General features: G+C 34.7%; 1 protein-coding gene across 1 annotated transcript in view; it reads left to right on the forward strand.

Annotated features, from left to right (window-relative positions):
• LOC124354974 (ATP-dependent RNA helicase vasa) overlaps positions 1 to 23,536 on the forward strand; it is a 52,583-nt gene that overhangs the window by 16,424 nt on the left and 12,623 nt on the right. Inside the window, exons 6-9 of the mRNA XM_046805812.1 lie at positions 3,864 to 3,977; positions 16,946 to 17,064; positions 21,516 to 21,701; positions 21,828 to 22,049. Of these exons, the coding sequence (XP_046661768.1) occupies positions 3,864 to 3,977; positions 16,946 to 17,064; positions 21,516 to 21,701; positions 21,828 to 22,049 (641 nt within the window). The remainder of the gene's footprint in view (positions 1 to 3,863; positions 3,978 to 16,945; positions 17,065 to 21,515; positions 21,702 to 21,827; positions 22,050 to 23,536) is intronic.

Consider the following 23,536-nt stretch of genomic DNA (forward strand, 5'->3'; position numbering starts at 1 on the left):
CTAGGCGCAAGATCTGGTGAGTATGGAGGGTGACCAAAAACATCCCACTTAAATTTCCTCAAAAGTTCCATTGTTGCACGAGCAGCGTGTGGTCGGGCGTTATCTTGAATAAGCAGAACCGTGCGCGACAAAAGTCCGCGCCGTTTATTCTGTATTGCCCGCCGAAGTCTGGTGAGAACTTCACAATACCTTTCTGCATTTATGGTTTTGCCACGAGGAAGATAGTCAATCAATAACACTCCACGGCAGTCCCAAAAAACTGTACCCATTACCTTTCCTGCCGACTCAAAAACTTTGGCTTTTTGAGGAGCTGCCTCTCCTTTTTTTTTTGCCACACCATACTCTGGCATTTGGTCTCTGGAGTTGAGTGGTGAATCCATGTTTCATCACCAGTGATTATTCTACTGAAAAGGTTTTCATCTTCATCGTCAAACAATCGCAAGAAAGACTGGGCAGCAGCCATTCGTTGTTGTTTATGGGCATTGCTCAATAAGCGAGGCACCCATCTTGCACACACTTTTGCAAGCTGAAGATCTTCTGTCATGATATTGTGCACAGATGACCGGCTAACTTCAACACTTGACGGCAGTTTATCCATAATTTCATCTAGAGTCACTCGCTTATCATTGTCAATAACTGCTCGTACAGCATTAATGACGTCAGGTTGCCGAGAATTGGCCGGTCGGCCACTACGCTCATCGTCATGAACATTTTCTCTTCCTTCCAAAAACATTGCACGCCAACGACGGACCATCTGAACGGACATAACATGTTCACCATACACTTGACACAACTGACGATGAATTTCAACGGCAGTTTCGTTTTTGGCGGTCAAGAAACTAATAACACTACGGACTTCGCAACTGGCGGCAGAACGCAGTGGAGTCTCCATGATGTTTGGGCAGCAACTGACTGAGAAGCGTGACAATGGGCCAGTGACCGGCGCACCTGTTGCCAACCGAACCGCGCTACATATCCCCGCCCACAGCTGCACGCTGTGTTACGTACGCGTCTTTTTACAGAACAGGGAAACTTACTTTTTGGATACCCCTCGTAGAACAGTTTTAAAACCATGTTAAACTGGTTATTTACTTTTTTTACCAGGATTGAAAAATAGAAATTACGTCTAATAAGGGAACAAAATAAATTATTTAATTAAGATAATATGTAAAATATATAATTGATCTACCTCTTAAAAACCAAAAAACTAATGGTACGTTTTGTTGTATAAGTAAATTTAAACTACAAACAATAAGCAAATGCTGATCGCTAATAACTGATAAACGTAATGTTTGATGAGATCAGTGTCCAGCATTTCTCAATTGCAACGGTGATGAGGTGGGTCATTTCTGGCATGCATTGTTGATGCCGACAAGATTGGCTCTTGGCACTCAAATGGTTAAGCTTAACTTGGCTGTACGTAGTGAGTGTGTGAAGCAGTTGAGTACCAAGATTATATACATCTAAATAACTATATACTGTGTAAATGGTTAGATGTAATTTTATGGAAGGAGCATATTTTAGTCACATTCACAGAATAGATGTTTAAGATAATGAGGTGAATTTATCTGAATACATTGATTTATTTCCAGTTGGTGTGTGAAAGATGGTTGAAAAAATTATGTATAAACAAGTTAGTTTACTATTTCATAAAAAACTTAATCCCTTAAATGATAATTTATTATTTATATTGAAAACTAATTCACATCTATATTATGGCTTGGTTATAAAACTGTCCAATGTTAATACTTTAAATGTATATAATTCCTCAAGGGATGAAGTAAATAATGTTTTCCATGTTTACAGTCTCCAGTGGAGTTAATATTAAAGGTATATCCCTTGCACTATATGACTATATCTCTTTGAGGGAAATAAGTCTTAAATTAGCAAGAAATAATTTCAAGCTTATGTCTTCTGTAAGTACTGATAGGAAAATTCATCTTAAATTTTTAATTAATATGCGGACAAATGCTAGGTTATCATAAAAGAATGGTGCGGTTTCAGTAACTCATAGGAAGATAGTAGGAACATTTCTAGATGTTATTTATATTGGTACTCTGAAAGGCTCCAACCCAAAAGTTTGAAGTTTGTTTATAAGCTGTTCTAACCTCATAATCAGTTCTTGTATTGTTGTTGCGGTAAGTTTAGTGAGTTACTATGTTCTCGGATAAAGATAAAGCAGTGTGTTTTACTGTTAGCTGTACTAAAATCTGTAATTTTAGTTCAACATATCTTCTGACGGGAATTTTGAAGAGATCCACCACACAAAAATAATATAACACATTGGTTTAGTGAAGAAACTTTAAGCTGTATTAGTTAACCCTCTCCCGCTCGCAAGGCATGAATCGGCACGGCTACCACGTAGCCACTGCAGCTTAAACAGCACAGATCGGCACGCACTGCTTTACCCACTAGAGCCGATAAGTGCTGCTCTCGAGTAGCAATATTTTGTACTACGACAGGTTGTTTGCTATCAAGAGACCATTTACTTTACTTTTACAGTAGATTTATTCCATTATTTTGCTATTTATATTAGTTGTGCGGAAACAATGGCGGGTTGTAGTCATACACTTCGTAACAGTGAAATCGATCTTGTTATTAGCAGTGATTGCGACGATTCAAGTGAGTGTAGTGATGTACCAGATCCTTGTGAAGTGGTTGTTGTCATTAGTTCGGAGTGATCACAGTGGCAGTGGCAGTGACGGCGAGCCAGACAATGACCTTCATTAAGTAACTGCGCTACAAACAACCCGGCTCCACCGGCGCCCAGCTGTCCGTGTGCCCCCTCCCTGGTCTCATACAATCAACTTCATTGAACCAATATATAGTAAAATAATTAATATATATGATTATAGTTAATTACAATGACAGCACGTGTGTAAGTTGAGGCGCCACGTATTATGACCGAGCGAATTAATTGAGGTTAGAAGCACAGTGAGCGCCTGGAAACAATACGAGCGGGAGAGGGTTAAGAAACAAAAATCAACCAGCAGACCAGGTGTACCAGACGAAACGGCAATTAAAAGTCCTGGGAAGGCCCTCTCTCATTGAAGCGTTGAATTAGGTATTCCAAAAACAACAGTTCACAAAGTTTTACTAGAAAAACTCAAATTACACGCTTATAAAATCTAGATACAGCAGGAATTGAAACCCAATGATTGTGTAAATCGTTAACAATTTCTCTGTTGAAATGTTGTTCATAATAAGTGAAAACAAATAATTTTTAGATGATATCACTTTTACATATGAAGCTACTTTCCATGTGAATGGATATGTTAACAGACACAATCCATGAACATGGGGCTCTGAAAACTCATACGTAATTGTTGGGAAACAACGTGATTCGCCTAAAGTTAATGTTTGATATGTGTGATGAAAAATCATGTAATAGGGCTTTTCTTCTTTGCTGAAAAAACAATTAATGGAGTTGTGTATCTTGACATGTTAACCAATTATTGCTTTCCTCAGCTAGATGAACTCGAAAACATTCATCGACTTCATTTCCAACAAGATGGTGCTCCCCCACACTTCAGTGCATTGGTTACGGCCAAGAACGAAAAATTTGAAGGTCGATGGATAGGCTCGCAAGAGCCTATGAGCTGTGGTCTCCAAGGAGTCCAGACCTGACACCTTGTGATTTTTTTCTTGTGGGGTTACATCAAAAGCGTTGTTTATTTAAAAAAATCTGTGACCTGAACCACTTAAAACACAGGATTAATTAAGCAATGATAACCATGACCGTAATTCGTCTATTCTTTAAACCATGTTCGACAACCCACCTATTCTTTTATGGTAAATCTGTACTAAATTTGCTATCAATTTTCTTTTGACTGGTTAATTATTTTACTTTTATACATTTATAGGTCAGAAAGAGGAAGATTGGATTTGTCCGGACAATGAATGTGGAGCCAGTAATTTCGGGAGGCGGCGGAAATGTCACAAGTGCGAGACTCCCAAACCTGGTGGAGATGGCGATGGTAAGTCATGATATACATTAATATAGCTTAGATTGGACATTGATGTTAAAATTATATTTTCTGATTGAAACAAATGTGGACAGTATGTGAATCCCTTACTCATAATACTAAAATCCATTTTTGCTTCGCTATTCACAGGAATTAATTTTTGTTAATTGCTCACAACCAGTTGAATTCCTCTCGAAGTTCAGATTTGGCCTGTGGGTCATAGTTTAGAGTTCTCTGACACAGGAACTCAAGGGAAATGTTGGCAACAAGTCTGTTAATGGCTCATTTTGTCTACTAGTTGTTTTGTTATTGCTTTACAGTCCTAACAATAGGGGATGATCGCCTAAAACATTCTGTGAATTGTAATTGGTTCTCCAGGGGGTTTGAAATATTTTTTATGCACATAATATTTCAATTTTTGTGCATACAAAACCATTTGTTTCTTTAAATTAAATTCATAATTCTAAAATAGTATAAGTTACAGAGTTACTATCCTGTTTGAATTTTTATCTTTCTATAAACTAACTTTCCACTAAGAGTGAAATAAATATTTATCCATTAAATCTAAGGGATCTTAAATTAAAAGTTCCTTTGAATGTTTATAAAATATATTTTAACCTAATTCAAATAATTTAATTTGTATCAAGATCAATCATTTAAATGTTTAAAATTAATTCTCTTAATTAAGTTATATACTATTTGCTTGTACCATGACATATGCTTGGTGAAGTTGAGAAGCAGCACAAACATTGTGCTGTTGATAGATCCTCTGAATCTCTGTATTTTACATGAACTGTTCGTTAGTCCTATATTATCCATACCAAGAAGAATTGGTCCTTACGTACTTTTATTTTTTACTGGTTGATACATGTGAGTAGAGAATTGCCATTGTGACTATATTCATCTTTTGAAAACTATCTTAAATTAACATTATCTAAAAGTATTTGCACACAAATTTTTATTTATCCTAGCTGAGTTGCAACACTAAGTATTCGTGGCACATTTATTGTTTCTGGATAATATCTTGCTCGGCCTTTAGTCCTCCTATCAACCGAGAGTTGCACTGCTTAAGTGTTGTGTGCTTAAGTTATAGTACTGGTCAATTTCCCTTTTTTTTGAACCCAACAACCTACTATTTATTAATGTGGCATTTCTTAATAGCATTGAATAAAGATATAATCTTGCCATCCAAACTGAACATTTGTTTAATGTAAATAAATGATATTTAACCCATATGTTAATGATAAACGAATATCTCATAGTTTTCAGGAACACAAATTAACTTAACCCTTTGACTAATGACCGTCAGCACAGACGTTCATCAATACTGCTTGTGAATTGATAAAGACTTTACAGCCATCGGTCAACTTTCCGCTATTATTACGCAGAAACTGTTCAAGTTATAAATACATAACTTGCCCCATTCGAATGTTCTACTCATAAATATCAATTCATTTTATATAGTTTATATTCGTAATATTACTCGTTGTCAGCTGATATCAATCTAAAGTCGGATGACATACAGCTGACGGACTATGCAGTTGTGACGTGCTGCACGGCCTTGACCCTTGATGTTCTTCATTGCTACTGTTGCTAGGTTATTATGTAGGCTAGTTGTTCATGGTTGATTGTTATGTTGTGAAATGGGTGATCCTCATTGTTCTAATGAAGTACATGAATTAGATGATGAAAATATTAGTTCTGATGATGAAAGTGACATCGGCAAATGAAGTGCAGGATGATATTTCTTTGTCAGATTTGTTGTCAGGTAGTCTGGATGTTTATGAACCGGGAATATGAGTTGGGTTGTGAACAAATTGATAGTGAGTGTCAACAATTCATCATTATCTGATATCTCTCTTGGCCAAAGAATTCATCAGACACCAATATGTATACACCTCTTAACAAGAAGTAGGCCTAGGCCTTTTTTATTCTTATTTTATTTTTACTTATAATATCCTAAAAAAAATGTTTAATACCTAAACCTAATTTATTTTCCAAAATGGCAAAATATCCATGTGGTACATGTGGAATCAATGTAAGCTCATCTGTTATCCTATGTACTGGCTTTTGCAAAAAATGGTTTCACTTTAAGTGTGTCAATCTAAGCCTCTCTGACATTAAAGATATGGAGAGTGAGAATAGCCTACAAAATTGGAAATGTTTAAACTGCAGGGCGAACACAGATAAATGTGATATTATTGAGTTCTGTGAAGACGATTCCGATCAACTGAAATGCCCCTATCTTGCTGATGAGATCAATAAATCTATTATTAATCAAAATGAAGAACTGCAAGAGGAATTGTTCAACTCAAAAAATAATAAATCCCTCTATGTTCTTGAACTTGAAGATAAAGTAAAGGAAGTAGAGATAGTTTGGAATTACAAAAAAAAAAAAAATTTAGCAAAACAGAAGAAGAGCTAAAAACACAAATAAAATCACTGGAAAGAAAACTCAAAAGTGAAGAAGAAGTAAGAGTAAACTTTTTGGCACAGATTGATGACGAGATTAATGTTAAAATTAATCAAAATAACATGCAGGATAAGCCATGCAGCAAATGTACAATCTACAAAAAAGAGACTGAAAATATGCTAGATTCAATAAGAACGTTGGAAACTATAATTAAGGCCCTAGAAAAGGATGGTAAACATAACCAAGATAATTTTAACAAAACTTTATTATAAAAAGGTCCTCTTGCTTACACTGTTTTCCTCCTCTCAAGCATATAGCAACAACTTCTGCTCTACAGGCAACAACATTACAAAATGAACCCTGGAAAATTGTTAGTAATAATTCAAGGAAAGCTATAATACCCCAGAATATTAATATATCTTGTGAAAATTCTTTTGAAATTTTGTCTACAGACATTTTGGAGTGCGACAAACTTGTTGAAGACACTCGACAGACATCAGTACACAAGAAACACTTATGCTTACCTAAGAACATAAATAGTTGTAAAGACAATAGGCCTAAAACTTTTAACAGCTTTGTGTCAAGCAAAATGAACCAATTAAAACTTACTATAATGGCCGATAGTCATGGGAAAAACTTGAGCGATTTAATTCACCAACGAGCTACTGTAAATGTCTGTTCGTTTGTTAGATCAGGTGCAAATTTTAACAAAGTCATTGAGGAGGTCCAGCAGCTAACTACAGACTTGACGAAGAATGATTATCTTTTGGTGATAGCAGGTACTAACAATGTAGAAAGTACAAGTGTGAATAGATTGATGGAAGATGTACATAGCCTGATTCGGGACTCCTCTCACACAAATTTAATACTTGCGACTTTGCCAATGAGGCATGATAAACCCAAATTGGATCTGAAGATTTCAGTTATAAATTCAAAACATGAAAAAGAGGCTAAGACTGATAAGTTCCAAATTCTACCACTTCATATCTTGCCACGGCATTATTACACTACTCATGGTATGCACTATAATAAGAAAGGAAAAGTGAAAATTGCTGAGATGATTGTGAAAATGCTTTCAAAAAATATAGAACAACCTACCAATCAAACTTCGGGTTTGTCTCCTGTGATTGAGGAGCAGGGAATCCATGTAATTGAACAGGACATGGGCCTTATAATTAATAATTTTATGGATGACTCATCTGTGGGTTTCGCCCATTCTATATCTGGTGACCTTGGCCATGATATAAATATGACAGCTGGTGTAGCTGTTGTATTCAGGAAGAAAATTGGTAGGCCACAGCTTTCAGACCTCAAATCAGACAAACTTACGTTTCAAAAGGTAAGCCATGGAGGAGACTGCATATACAGCCTAATTACCAAAGTGACGTATAGTGCAAAACCCACAATTCAGGACTACAATGATGCTTTCGCCCAACTGACTCAGGACTTCAAGGCCAAAGGGCTTTAAAAATTGATCTGCTGTGTGAGAGATATGATTCCGCCTGAACAATTCGCCAAGAACATAGTGGCATTCCATCAAGAAACTGGTTCTTCAGGAAGTATTGTGTGCTGTGACCAGGTATCACAAAGAGAATTAAGGCGTGGACTTTCACATCAGGAGTTTATGTTGAAGCTGAAAGAGTCGATTGAAGATGGCATCTGTAACCTTTCATCTGCTGGTGGACAGGATATAGAGTGTCAAGACGTATCAGTTCCTGTGGACAGTCCCCCTACTTCGACCCAGACTCCAGTAGATGAGAAAGAGGATGGTGCGATAGACTTAAAAAACGAACCTCCAAACAAAAATATAAAGAACACTTAGATTTAGATAACTTCTGTTTAGTTTGTGATAAATTTCACTGCTATCATGCAAATAAGGTAAATCCAAATTTAAAATTTAAGAATGTTTGGCCTATTTGTAAGGAAGCCAAAATTGATCAGAAATATAATTGGCTATTACTCTTACTCTTACTCCCAGGGCCATTTATATCGGAGGTGATATTTAGCCGCACCAACAAAGCTCCTCCATCTTGAACGGTCCTCTGCATCTTCCTCTGAAGCGCCCACCTTCTCCATATCAGCCTTCACCTGGTTCCACCATCTCACTTTCGGTCTCCCACGGGGTCGTCTTCCTTCTGGGTTACCGTACATTACCCTCCTCAGTTTGCATTCCTCTTCTCTTCTCAAAACATGGCCTGCCCAACGGAGTCTTCTGCATTTTATTTCTCCTATTACATCCGTACTATTGTAGAGCTCCCTGATTTCTCTATTATGTTTTCTTCTCCATACCCCTTGTTCATATGATGGCCCATAAATTTTACGTAGAATTCTATTCTCGAAAGCTAGAAGCTTTTTCTCATCCCTCTTATTTAGCCTCCACGTTTCGGATCCGTACAAAAGCACTGGACATATAATTGTTTTGTATATTCTAGTTTTAGTTTTGTGAGAGAGAGATTTGGTTGAAAGTATCCTATTGCATGCATATACACATCTATTTGCTGAGTTGATCCTATTTTGTATCTCTGGTTCATCTGTGTTTTTATTTGATATTGTGACCCCAAGGTACTTAAAGTTCTCCACTTGTTCGAAAACATGCCCATCAATTTGTAGGGGTCCTCCTCTTTGATTTTGATTCCTTCTAAAGTGCATATATTTAGTTTTTGCATCATTCGTCTTCAACCCCACTTTCTCTGCCTCACTCATAAATAGTCTAGTTAGTGACCTCAAATCATCTACATTTTCTGCAAATATGACAACATCATCTGCAAAAGCTAGGATGTTTAGTTTAGCTCCAACTTCCACCCCTAAATCCCTCTCTGCTACACTCTGAAGTGCTTCTTCTATGGCAATATTAAATAAGATTGGAGAAAGACCATCTCCTTGCCTGACTCCTGAGTTTATCCCAAAAGGTACACAGTCCCGACCATTAATTCTTACTGAGCCTCTTGACTCTGTGACACTCATCTTAACTAAGTTTATTAATTTTCTCGGGATGCCAAATTTATCTAGTTGTGTCCACAACTCCTAAATATAATTGGCTATTACATTTAAATATCCAAGGAGGAGTACTTGATAAAAAAATTGATTTAGAAATAATTCTACAAAATTCAAATATTCAAATTATTTGTTTAAATGAACATTGGTTGAGTAGGGATAGTGTTACCATTTTAAATAGTTTTTCTAATTATACTCTGGCACATTTTTATTGTAGAGATAGAGATTATCATGGAGGCTCATGTATTCTTTTGAAAAATAATTTTCAATTTAAAACCAGAGAAGATCTGTGCATTTATAATTTGGATTCAGTTTTTGAAGCTTCATGCATAGAAATAATTAATTTAAAAAGGCCTATAATTATCATTTCTATTTATAGAGTGCCAGAAGATTCAAATTTCAAATTATTTTTAAATAAGCTTGAGGCTTTGTTAAAACTTTTAGGTAAAGAAAAAACCATGTAAACAATGTTTATATTGCATCAGACTTTAATGTAGATGTAATGGAAACAACCAATAAACCACAACAGAAATTTGAATTCCTTTCTCTGATTGAATTATACGGTTTTAAAACACATTTTGCATCACCAACTAGGGTTACTTTTAATACAAATTCATGCATTGATAATATTTTAAGTTTTAAATTTAAGTCATCCTTTGAATCTCAGACAATGAATTTGGAATTGGGTTTGTCGGATCACAGGGCAGTCTTTTTAGATATTTCTAAAGATCTTATTTTTGATAATGACAATACAGTACTAAACTTAGAGTAAAAAGACGGATTTTTTCTAAAAAAAGCTCTTTATAGATTTAGCAGTAGATTAAAAGACACTAAGTGGAATGTTTCAAACAATTTTACTTTTGCTGACAACTGTTCTAACTTCTTTAATTGCTTTCAAAATATATTTGAAGAATCATTTCCATTAAAATTCTCTGCTAACAAAACCAAACAATCCAAAAATAAAAAATGGATAACAAAAGGAATTCAAATTTCAAGCATTAAAAAGAATGAGCTTAGTAAACTAGCCAAACAGTCAAACAATCCAAATTTTATAAATTATGTAAAAAATTATAAAAAAATTTTTCAAAAATGTCTGTAATAAATCAAAGCAAATGTATAATTCTAATTTCATAAGATTCTGAAAATAAAAATAAAGCTGCTTGGCATGTAGTTAAATCTGAGCTTGGATGTAAAAAATCTGTCAACAATTTTCCCGATGTTGTGTTGGATAGTGGTAGGGTTGATAAAGATGGAAAGGAAATTGCACAATTCTTCAACAAAAAATTTGCAGAATTGGCCAAAGAAATTAAGGCTCGACCTTGCGAACAAGAGGCCCTAAATTTAGCACAAACTGATCTTGAATGTCAATTTTTTAAGTTTAATTTTGGTAATGCGTCATCAGATGATGTTATTAAAGTGATAAAATCATCAAAAAATAAAAAATCATCTGGGTGGGATGAAATACCTCTGGACGTAATGAAACATGTAATGTACTGATGGCGAGAGAAAAGAAGAGACCTGGCCCGTGCCGGCGCACAGCTGTGTACTAGTGTGTTGCCGCGCGGTAATTTCAGGCGCTTCGCCCCACAGCCAACCCTGCGAATTGATTATCATAGCAATGGAACAGTGAAACAATAATGGAATTACGAAACAGGCGCGGCAACATACTAGTAGTAGCGCCTGCAAATTTCAGATAGGCCAGAATCCAGGTCTCTTCTTTTCTCTCGCGATCAGTATAGTATAGCTGTTCCTTTATCAGTTTTAATTAATAATCATTCAAAAATTGTAGTTTTCCAAAAAATTTAAAATGGGCTGAATTAAAACCACTCTATAAAAAAGGGCAAAAACAAAATTCAGATAATTACCGTCCAATTTCAATACTGCCATCATTTTCTAAAGTATTTGAAAAATTAGCACTAAACCAAATTACAAATTTTTTAGAATCTAATTCAATTTTGACTTGTGATCAATTCGGATTTAGGAGGGGTCACAGTACATTAGGGGCCATTAATAAACTTGTAAATGAGGTGTCTTGGGCTTTGAATGGGTCACAGACAACCATGGGTGTGTTTTGTGATTTGTCCAAGGCTTTTGATTGTGTGAACCATAATATCCTTTTAAAAAAGCTTAAACTGTACAGTTTTTCAAATAGATCAATCCTGTGAATTGATTCTTATTTAGTTAATCGATTTCAAAGAACTGTAATTTAAAAAAATAGTGTAAAATCTAGATCTCGTTGGGAGGAAATTAAAGTTGGCGTTCCTCAAGGGTCTATTTTGGGACCTTTACTTTTTCTTCTGTACGTTAATGATTTACCTAAAAATGTTTCACCAAAAATTATATTATATGCAGATGACACAACCGCAGTTGTTAAAGCAGACTCTCACTTTCAAATGGAAAATAAATTAAATCAAGCTTTTTATGAATTGGCATACTGGTTTAAAGTTAACGGATTGAAATTAAATCAAGAGAAAACTCAACTACTAAATTTTCGAACGGCACAATTAAAGGAGGGCTATAATAAGGATGTGATTTTCCATGGCCAGCAAATAAAATTATGTGATAGCGTAAAATTTTTAGGTATTGATCTGGATATAAACTTTTCTTGGAAAAAATGTATTTAAAATATTATTAGAAGATTGAACTCTGCATGTTATCAAATGCTAGTGTTACGAAATTCAATTAATTTGGAAACTAGAATAATAATTTACTACTCTTTCTTTTTTTCAACAATTCAATATGGTATTGAATTTTGGGGATCATCTTCTGACTTTGATAAAGTTTTTAAGATAAAAAAAAAATTATGAGATTAATGACCTTTTCATCATTTAGAACTTCTTGCAAACCTCTGTTTAAAGAATTAAAAATCTTATCACTTCCAAATTTATACATTCTGAAAACCCTACTAACAGTACAATCAAATTTTGAAAGCTTATCAAGTGATAACTTTGACCATAATTACAATACAAGATTTAAAGCTAATTTTCAATATCCCATACATCGACTGCGTCTGGTAGAAAAAACTCCAATATACACAGCAAAAAAACTATACAATAAGTTACCTCAAAAATATAACCATTTAATAAATTAAAAAACATTTAAAAGCAAACTAACAGATTTTTTGTTGGAAAAAAACTATTATAGTGTTGATGGATCCTGAATAATTGTAAAATTGAGTTTTTAACATAGATTACATTAAATTTGTTACGCTGTCTTGACCTCTTATATGTATGTTTATGTTTAAAATATGTATATGTGAATGGTGATGTGCATATGTATCAGAAATCAGAAAACTTTATTCAATTTCATCAAGAAAAAGAATAGGTGTCAAAGTATTACAATATGAAATAATTTACATTACATGTCATGTTTTAATGAAAACTGTTTATTGAAGTCTTGAACTCGTCAAGGGTGTAGATGGATCTGTCTTTGAGCCAATTTAGCAGTCTTCTTTTTAAGGTTTTGGTGTCACAATTTTTGAAGTCTTGAGGAAGTAAGTTGAACAGCTTTGCCCCAGCGTAGCAAGGTTTCTTGGAGAAAAGTGCTGTCCTGTGTATCGGTAGGGAGAAGTCATTACCATGTCGCGTGTGATGATCATGGACAGCACTCATTCTGGGCAAGTTCCCACGTGAGGCTGCGTGATTGATGACCTCGATGATGTAGATGGACACCACTGTGAGAATTCCAAGAGACTTGAAGGCTTCTCTACAGCTATCCCGAGGTTGAAGACCAGCCATGACCCGAACAGCACGCTTCTGCGCAATAAGGACTCGTTCAAGGTTGTCCATTGTAGAGCCTCCCCAGAGGATTATCCCATAACGAAGGTGGGATTCAAAGATCGCATGATATGCAGTTTTTGTTGCAGTTGATGTGGCTACTGCCTTGATTCTCTTCAATGCAAAAACTGCAGAATTGAGTCTAGAGCATAACTGATCTACATGATCTTTCCAGGAAACAAGACATTCGTCCAGTATAACACCCAAATGTTTTGGTTGTCCCAACCCGTTTGTGTAAGTCTGGAGGCTCAGTCAACTCATCATCTTTCAGCCTTCCCAGTGCTAGGAGTTTTTGTCTTAGAGGAGTTAAAAACAAGATCATTGCTATCACAGTACTGTTGTGCCATGCTCACTGAAATATAGGTGTTAATATCTAAGAGCTCAGAAGAGTTACTGCCAGTCAACAGGACAGTGTCATCAGCAAACATGATTGGATAACATTGATTTTCGAGGTATTTTGGCAAATCTGGAAGTGAAAAGTAACAAACAAGACCGGGCCCAAAACCGAACCTTGAGGGACACCTCGTTTGACCATTTGTGGTTTGGACCTTACAGTTCTCTCAAATCCACACTGCACTTGTTTTTATCTCGACTATCTGGCATCTCTCGCTGAGATAACTTTGAAACCACCTCAGTGTGCTTCCCTCAAAGCCCAGAGATTCGATCTTTTGAATTATTAATCTGTGGTCTAGGGAGTCAAACGCTTTGCTGAGGTCAAGGAAAAACACTTGTAACAGTGATTCCTTTCTCAAGGTTGTCTATAATTTGTTCTACTAGGTCAATTAGTGCACTTGTGGTTGATTTTCCGGATATGAAAACCGTGTGTTGTCTTTCAGGTAGAAGGTTGTTGATATTTAAGTGATCCAAGAGTCTTACCAATACTATTTTTTCAATAATTTTAGAAAATAGTTGGAACAAGAGATATGGGTCTGTAATTTTGAACCTCCTGTTTGCTTCCATTTTTGTGGAGAGGATACACTTTAGATGTTTTTAATTTTGTAGGAAATTCACCCTGAGACAGAGACTTATTAATGATGTTGGTAAGAGGCTTGCTAATCTCATTAATACAAAACTTTATCATCTTAGAGTTAATACCATCAACCCCCGCAGACGATGTTGATTTCAGCGAAGAAGAAACAATATTTAAGACCTCCTCATGTGACGCAAGCGGCCAGTTGGCAAGTGTTTCTCCTTGAAAAGAGTTATTCAAACTGAGCAACATGTGATCTTCGAGTGTTAGTATTGTGTACACAAATTCTCAGCTGCAGTGGCAAAAAATGAATTGAAGTGTTCAGTTACTTTGTCAAGATCACTGTCCACCTCTCCTGAAATTTCCAGCTGCCAAGTGGTCACTGGGGTTTCTGTAGAGGATGATCTCTCGTGGTTGATGATGCTCCAGATGGCTTTTGATTGGTTGTCGGATCTAGTGATGAAGGTCTCATTTGCCTCTTGTCTTAAAGTCATGTATGAATGTATATGTGTATGTATCATTATTACATTAACTTATGACAATGTTACCTGTTTTTATAGCAATGCTATGTATAAACGTTGATGTAACAATAAAGACTGATTTCTGATTTACTGCCAAGAAAAGTATTACATACTTTATATTTTTATTAAAAATCTTATTGTGTTGTAAAGAAGTGTACAGGTATCACCAAAAAGTTTAGGGACACCCCTATAAACATGAAGATCTAACATTGTCCTTAAACTAACTGTTTGTGATCTTTTCACATATATTTGCATTGTACTACGGACAATACCAAACTTTTGAGTACAATTTCCAACACAAAAAAACTTGAAAAAACCATGTTTTCCAACAAAAAAATGTTTTTTTCTCCTAAACCATGACAGATATTAAGCTGATTATTTTTTTATAAGTTTATCATTAACTATGGAACATTAGAATAATGCTTGTGAGATGGTGAAAAAATTTGTACCCAAAATATAAATTCGCTGAAGTTTCTTTAGATTTTTCAAAAAATTTGGCTACAAAACCTCAAGTTTGAGGCAACATTTCTTGCCTAGTACTGCCGCTAGACGGAAGCGGATTGCACAGTTGTGTTCAACAGATGTCACTGATGCGGAAAGAGCTGCGTGCACATTTCTTCTTCTTTTGTTTCTTTCTGCTGTTATCATTCATAACCATAACCTGTGTTTGTGTTTCATAATAACTTGTGTTGTTGTGAAACAATGGGAAAACATTCTGTGTCAGTGGAAATGAAATGGCAAATAATTGGAATGTTTAAGACTGGTAAGTCATATAGATCAATTGGAACTGCTTTAAGTGTATCAAAAACGTGTGTAGAGAACACAGTCAAGTGTTTTAAGGAAAGCGCGGTACCGTGATTGAAGCTCCACACTCTGGTAAGTCTAGAGAGACCACGCCCCAGATTGACCGAAAGTAAGTTAAGTAAGAATAACCGTAATGACAATGCACCTGATCTATTGGCTAAATTGAAACAAGAAGATCCCAATATTAATGTTTGTGTGTCAACAGTCTCTTCTCGGCTAAGAGAGGTAGGGAAGAATTCTTATTTTGCCGTTCACAAAACCCCTACTGAATGACTTGGCTAAGAACAGACGCCATATTTGGTGTAAAAACCGTAGGCTTTGGCTCAAAGAAGCTTGGAGGAGAGTAGTATTCTCTTATGAGTGTAGATTTGAGCTGTTTCCTAGGGGCAAAATTTGTGTGAGGCGTACAAAAACTGAACAATTTTTGCCTGCCTGTGTTGCCCCAGCAGTTCAACAGGGCGGTGAGGCTCTTATGATCTGGGGCTGTATAACTTCACAGGGTCCTGGTGAATTGCACTTTGTTGAGAGTTCTATGAACAGTGAAAAATATTGTAATACTATGGAGGAGGTTATGCTGCCATCTGTACGAGCCAAGCTGGGTGACAACTTTTCGTTTCAGCAAGATAATGCACCTTGTCGCAAATCACGTTTTACCATGAACTGGTTTAGTCAACAGGACATTGAAATTTAGTAATGGCCATCTAGGAGTCCGGATCTCAATCTGATTGAGAACATTTGGAATATGATGGCTATTAGACTTGCCAAGAAGAAACCTTCAAACACACATGATTTGAAGTTGTTCCTGTCCCACATATGGCACAATATCACCAAAGAGAAGTGCATTAAATTGATAGACTCTATGCCTAAACGAATTTTGGAGTGTGTTAGGGCTAAAGGGGGCCCTATAGATTATTAAAAGGTATTATGTAACCTAAATCATAAAGTTTAAATGTTAACTCTAATTTTGAATGAATAAATCTGATGTTTTTGTGAAAAAGTGTCTTTTTTGGTACCTGTCCCTAAACTTTTCGGCGACACTGTATGTTGTCTTTGTTCTCTACAAAACTGTTTAATTTGTACATTTACAGTATCTTATATTTACTGGAGGTAGAATATCTTCAGTCATTAACCTCGGCAAATACATAGTTTATTGTTCTATATCATCTCTGCAAGATAATATCGGTCTATGTTCTGAAAAACCACAAACAGAACTCTACATTTCCCCTGAGCCTACAGACGACGATGATATACTTACTGGAGATAGTATATCTTCCGGCATTAACTACAGCAAATACATAATTTAATTGTTTTATATCATCTCTGCTAAATAATGTCTGTCTATGTATTGAAAAACCACGCCCAGGGCTCTACATTTCCCAAGAACCTACAGATGATGATGTTATACTGTATAAAGGTTGAATATATTCTGCTTTTAATTTTGAAAAATACATAGTTTAATTGTTCTATATGATCTCTGTTAAATAATGTTTGTCTATGTTTAGAAAAACCACGCCCAGAGCTTTACATTCCCCCGGAGCCTACAGACGATGATGCTATATTGTACGGAGGTGGAATATCTTCTGGTATTAACTTCGACAAATACGACTCAATTAAAATTAAGGTAATACATTTTGTTTCATTAGTTTTCCTGTATGAAGTTTTAAATTATACAGAATATTGACTCCTGATTACTAAAAATCACAGGAACAGAGGGAATCTCAAACAAAAGCAATATAATCTAGTAAAAGTTAACTTTTTTTAATTAAGTTGCAATCATACACATATTTAAAAATAAGTAAGAATTAAATTTATATATGGTGCATCTGCGAAAATGTTACTAAAGAACAACTTATTGTTTTAGTGATTGATAGTATCACAACAATGGTCACCAGGAATAGATTATTATAGTTGTCCCAGTTCTGGTGACTGTTCTGTTGGGTAGCCAAAATGTACAACAATACAATTCAATTGTTTTTCTCTGGAACTGGCATTGAACAGTATAATGTTGATTCGAATCAGTTCCGTATTGCCAGTCTACATTATAATGTTGATATGAATGAAGTCTTATCTGATTTGAATGAACCATTGCCTAGTGAATTAATTGTGCCTGAACTTATGTGCGGAAAAATGTAGATGAAAATACATTATTGTACACTTTTGTAAACTTATATTTAAATGTACTTTCTTTAGGCCTGTACATAAATTTTTGATGAAAAAAACATTTTATACACAAAACTTTAGGCCTTTATTTTACAGTTTTTACCTATGTACAAATTTAAAAAATTGTTGCCATATAAAAAACTTTATAGAACATAGACTTTTCTATAAACATATATTTTTTTCTTCTACACGGATTTATTTTAGAAAAAAAGAGTTCAACCAATAGAATCCAAACTGTCAAAATAGTCCGGTCAATTTAGCCAAAAAATAGGGGTAACTTTACATTAATTCCCAGAAAGCTGAAAATTTGCATAGATGTTAGGGACACCATTGTTATTAAATTGTAAAAAGTCCCCATCGATCCCATGTCTGCAAAATTTTTTATTCAAGGTCAAATTTCACAAAAATAGATTTTTTAAATTTTTCAGCGAAACAGTTAGTTTTATGAAAACATGTTACAAACAAAAATTGTAGATAATGCAATTATCTACAAAAATTCTTCTTATACTTTTTTTCATAACACTAACCGTTTTTGAGAAAAAACCATTACAAAATTTCTTACGCTGTATTGTCCTTAGTAAGCACGGCTAAGCTGCCTATGATATCATTGGGCGTGTAATATAAGTAAAACTATAAGTCTGCATGACTAATATATTCATATTGACCGATAATTCTGAGAATATGATATTAAAAAACGGAGTTACTAATTTCAAGGGACCATGTGCCCTTTGAAAAACATCTGCCTGTCATTCCATTGTTCGAGCGGCCGTTCCGTCCACCTGCTTTTCTCAGGTTTTCTGAGACCTAAATAACCGTTAGTCTTAAAATTCCTTCGTAGTGAAAACACGTAGTTATTTCAAATATTCTCTGCTAAAGTTTGTGCTGTATTCACTTTTTGTTGAAAATATGTTGCAATAGTGTTTTATTTGCACTAAACTTTAATCTTCAAGTGAATGTGTTATTGTTGATCGCGGCATAAAGACGTTACTTAATGCGAGTATTCAATGGGGGAATCAACTTACTGATTACTTGAAGAATGTAAATTCAGCGACAAATCATGTGCAGTGTCGCAAACAATACAATAGAAAGAGTACAATTGCAGCAGCAAAACGGCAACATGAAGAGGAATCAGCTAGTACCTCTCAAAAAGTCCTCCTCGTACTAGAGCACATGTAAGTGAGTCATGTTTTTTTTTAATTGTTGTTTATTTTGCGGCGACGAGTTGAGTGAGGAATACAAAAAGATACAAGCACAGAAATGTTGTTGTAAAATTTGTAACATTAGAACTCTTTCATTTAAAGACTCAGTTATGAACGCAGCTCAGTCTCGTTCTGATGACACCGCAAAAACTATTGTTGCTCGCATCGGGTTTGAATACAATTTAGTTACCGCTGAAGCTAAGTACGTACCATAATGATTACTTTGTACTGGAGGCTAAGTCGGCCGTCCTCAAGATGAAACATTGTATCTCGCCATGGGGGAAATATTTTCATATATTGAAAGTAGTGATGACTGCCAGTTTACGTTAGAAGAATTAGAAAATATTTGTAAAAATGTAAGTGTTGATAACAGAAAAATGAAATTACGATTGAAGTTAAATTATAGTAATAGAGTCATTATTACTCAGAAACTAGGACAATTAACATTGTATGTTTTCTTGTTAATTATCATGATATTATCAATCAAGCTTAGAGTGAAAAAACCTAAAGGCAATAAAGAGCAATTGAAGGTCCTATCAACTGCGGCAGCAATTATTCGGGAAGATAATCATTTGGTTCAATCATATACAGTTTTTACATGCTAATGACTGGCTGTGATACAACATATGCAATGTTTCGAAGGGGTAAAACAACAATTTTTTAATTGTTTGAAAAAGAAAATTTCATTACTTGTGCACAAGCTTTCCAAGATATCAACTCTTCACCAGAAACTCGCTTTCTTCTCTCTGTATATGGAGCTCCAAAAAATTACTTCGATAGACAAATTACGTTATTGATCTTTTGCAAAACAAACACGTAATAAAAATTTGTGCAATTAGCTTGCCTTCCTCCAACCGCAGCTTCTGCTCACCAATAGTTTTATTGTGTATATTACTAGGTTCAGGTGTGGCTTGGTAATCAACTAGACCCAGAACAATGGGGTTGGAAGCATGTCAATAATGCATTGGAACTAACCCACACGCTTCTTCCACCTGCCCCAGAAATCCTCCGTAATTCTGTTTTTGGCAACTGCAAAAAGGGGTGTAACTTAAGATGCGGCTGCAAAAAGGTAGGCTTATTTTGTTCACTAGCGTGCACCACTTGTCAAGGCCAATCGTGTTTAAATGTTGAATCTCCAACAAAAGAAGGTTTTTACATGAACGACGAAACAACTGATGTATCGCTGTTAGTACAATTTACGTCTACTCAAGAAGATGAGGAAGAAGAAGATGGAGGGGAAGAAGAGGAAATAATTAGTGACGATGATGATGAATAAAATATGTTTACAATCAAGTATAACGGGTCTTGTCACTCGAGCTGTACCTGATTGACAACGACCACACTAACAAAAGTGCAACGACTTAAAAGAAGAAAAATAACTAAACATTTATTTACTTTTACAGGAATATGCCTACCGGGGAAACCACAGTAAAAAAGTCGCGCTAGGTTCACTACCTCATAAGTGGCGTGGAAACGTGTCCATATTATAGACAATACAGCGTAAGAACATTTTGTAATTGTTTTTTCTCAAAAATGGTTAGTGTTATGAAAAAAAACATAAAGAGCATTTTTGTAGATAATTGCATGATCTACAATTTATATGTTTGAAATATTTTTTCACAAAACTAACCGTTTCGCTGAAAAATTTAAAAAACATATTTAATTGTGAAATTTTACCTTGAATAAAAAATTTTGCAGACATGGGATCGATGGGGACTTTTCACAATTTTATAAAAATGGTGTACCTAACATCTATGCAAATTTTCAGCTTTCTGGGAATTTTTGCAAGGGTCAATGTCTAAATTGACTGGACTAAAATAACATTCAATTTATGAGTTAGATATATTAAAAAACTTTTTATATTTTAGATCTATTTCAAATAAATTTCAATTTGCTTTGTGAGGGTGATATACTTTTGGAGAAAAATGTATTCATTATAAATTCTTTTGTTTATCAATTTATTTTTAACGGAAAAGAGCGAATGATTCAATATTTCATTCTTTTGTTGTAAACTAAATTTATTTCTAAAGACACTGATATTTTAGAAATATCTGTATGTTAAAATAGACGAGCAGTGATTAAAATTTTTAAAAAACCTTAAAACTTGCAGAAAAGTGCATGCCATTTTGGGAAAAAATTACGGGCAATTCTAGGGTTAAACAAGTTTATTACGGATCTTTTTAAATCAATAAGCTACCCTCTCTAAATCTGATTTACTTTTTGTTAAGTAACATTTATGTTCTCAAGATATTCTGTCACATAACTCTCACAGTATTTTGAGAATTGATGACGATTAAATAAGTCTGTAATTTTCATAACTTTGCGGGGTCTCCATTAAAAAGTAGGTATTATTCTATTCATTATTATTTCTCTAGAAATACATCAGTTTTAAAATAATTAATTAGATGAATTTGCATCGTTAGCCAAAAGTTGCTGTCTGGTAGATTTTATAATTGGCATTTCAATTTAATTCCATTGGTTGAGTATTTGCAATGACAGGATTAAATACATGTTTTGTTATTCAGCTTTTTTCCATGACCTTTAATTCTGTTTTTAGTTCATAGGAAACTAGTATAAAAATAATACTGTACATCCAAGCCCAATAAAATACATGTGTTTGATATGTTTTTCTTCTAAATCAGTGGAAGGAAGGAAGTTTTGCGGATGATTTTTGTATTGATAAAAAATTATTTATTTATTATTACTGTTACAGGTATCAGGCAATAATGTTCCGGAACCTATCAGAGATTTTAATAGTGCTGGACTCAGGCCATTTGTGCTTGAAAACATAAGGAAGTCCGGCTACACTAAACCAACACCGGTACAAAAGAACGCTATTCCAATCATTATGAGTGGTCGAGATTTGATGGCGTGTGCTCAAACAGGATCAGGGAAAACGGTGAGGGTGTTTCTTTTTATTTTGTGAAAGTGGGTGAAATTATTTTCAGTTTTTAACTGAATTAACTTTTAAGATTATGTGTTGTAATGATATTTTCTAAAAGACTAATATTTGTGTTGGTTTCAGGCTGCCTTCCTCATTCCCATTATCAATACATTACTAGAAAGTCCAAGAGACCTTGTGTGTGAGGGTGAAACCTGTGAACCTCAAGCCATTATAGTTTCACCTACTCGAGAACTGACCATTCAGATATTTGATGAGGCACGGAAATTTTCAAAAGGATCTATTTTGAAGGTTTGCATTTCATATGGAGGTACTGGAACAATGCACCAAGCCTCAAAATTGATGGTGAGTAGGTTTTTAAATAACTCTAATAGCAGACCTCCGAAGGCCAATATTTTTTTGTATCTAGAATATAGTTAAAAAATGTATGAACACTTATTGATGATCATTATTTGGTAATGTAGTTTAAACAATGTAAAATGGTTGACTCTTTTTTTTAGAGCACATAAAAAATGTGTGTGTCTACTTCATGAATAATTGTTTTAATTTTAGAATCACTAAGATTCTTTGGTCTACATAAGAATCTGTATCCACTATGTTTTAACCGTAGGTTTTGTTTTATTCATACCATAGATTTGGAAAAGGCACTAGAGTAGGCTCTAATTGGAGCAAGACTCAAACCAAATTAAGCACAGGATAAGATGTATTTAAGTCACTTATAGTTCACTGTTTTGCTTTCTCATATTAGATGAGATAAGAGAAAGCTCGCAACATTAAAGTTCAAGTTCTTGTGACTTGGTACCTTATGTTTTCTTGTTTAATTGTTGTATAGTCATTGGAACACGTTGCACTAAAGGTGTTAATTACATGTGCTAGATTTATTGTACAGTAGTCAAACATGTTGACTGGCAGATGTTTAGGATTTTAAGAGTATTTAAGATCTGCCAGTGTAGAGCTGCACTGAAGTTGTTAAGTAGTTGATGCTAGCTGTTAAATACAACAGATAACCATCTTGAAACTGGTACATACACTTGCTTTTATGTTGAATGACTAAAAAGATTAAATGATATTCAATTGCTGTACAATTTATGTGATTGTGAAGAAGATTCAAACCTAGTAAAAGGTGGGGTTAGGTAAGTTTTTTTTTATTGTTTCCCAACCAAAAGTCCCTTCAAAATCTATAAATAAATACACTTACTGGAACTCTTGCATATAAGATTTCTTATACTTACTGTTACTCTTCTACTACTGTGCATTTGTTCAAATACTACAGATGGAATATTGTGAAAATCTCCTTATATTATCAACATCTGATTTGGCAGGAGTGTTCACCATAGGGTTTTTATCTTTTCCATTCTAAAAAAATGATGCTTTACATCTGAATTATGTTCAAAACTAGTGTTGCACACTATTCTGATGACAAATGCACGTTCAACTCTAGAGCAGTGAACAATTTGCTGTTAAAGGATGCCTTCTATCTTGGCTACAATTTTCCTGAATCACAAGCATGGGAGATGGTGATTTATTATGCTCTGTAAAATGTGGTAGAGCACCAACTATTAATTTTTACAACCTTTTACTATCCAAGTTCATTAAAATGAAGCCCATGTCTTGTAAAACAATTCCTTGGTATTGACTCAAGGTAAACAAAACATGATCATGGCTCCCATCCATAGCTTATAGATCCCGATTAACCCTTTAACATAGGAGTTTCTTTGAACCATACTGTACTATTGTCTGCTGTGAATTTAAGGAATATAAGAATAAAAGAGTTATAAGTGAGGTTTAGGCCTCTTGCTGAGTTTTTCTTCTTATGAAGATAAAAATGCATT

Source organism: Homalodisca vitripennis, chromosome 2 (genome assembly GCF_021130785.1).
Source record: "Homalodisca vitripennis isolate AUS2020 chromosome 2, UT_GWSS_2.1, whole genome shotgun sequence".
NCBI classification, from domain to species: Eukaryota; Metazoa; Arthropoda; class Insecta; order Hemiptera; family Cicadellidae; genus Homalodisca; species Homalodisca vitripennis.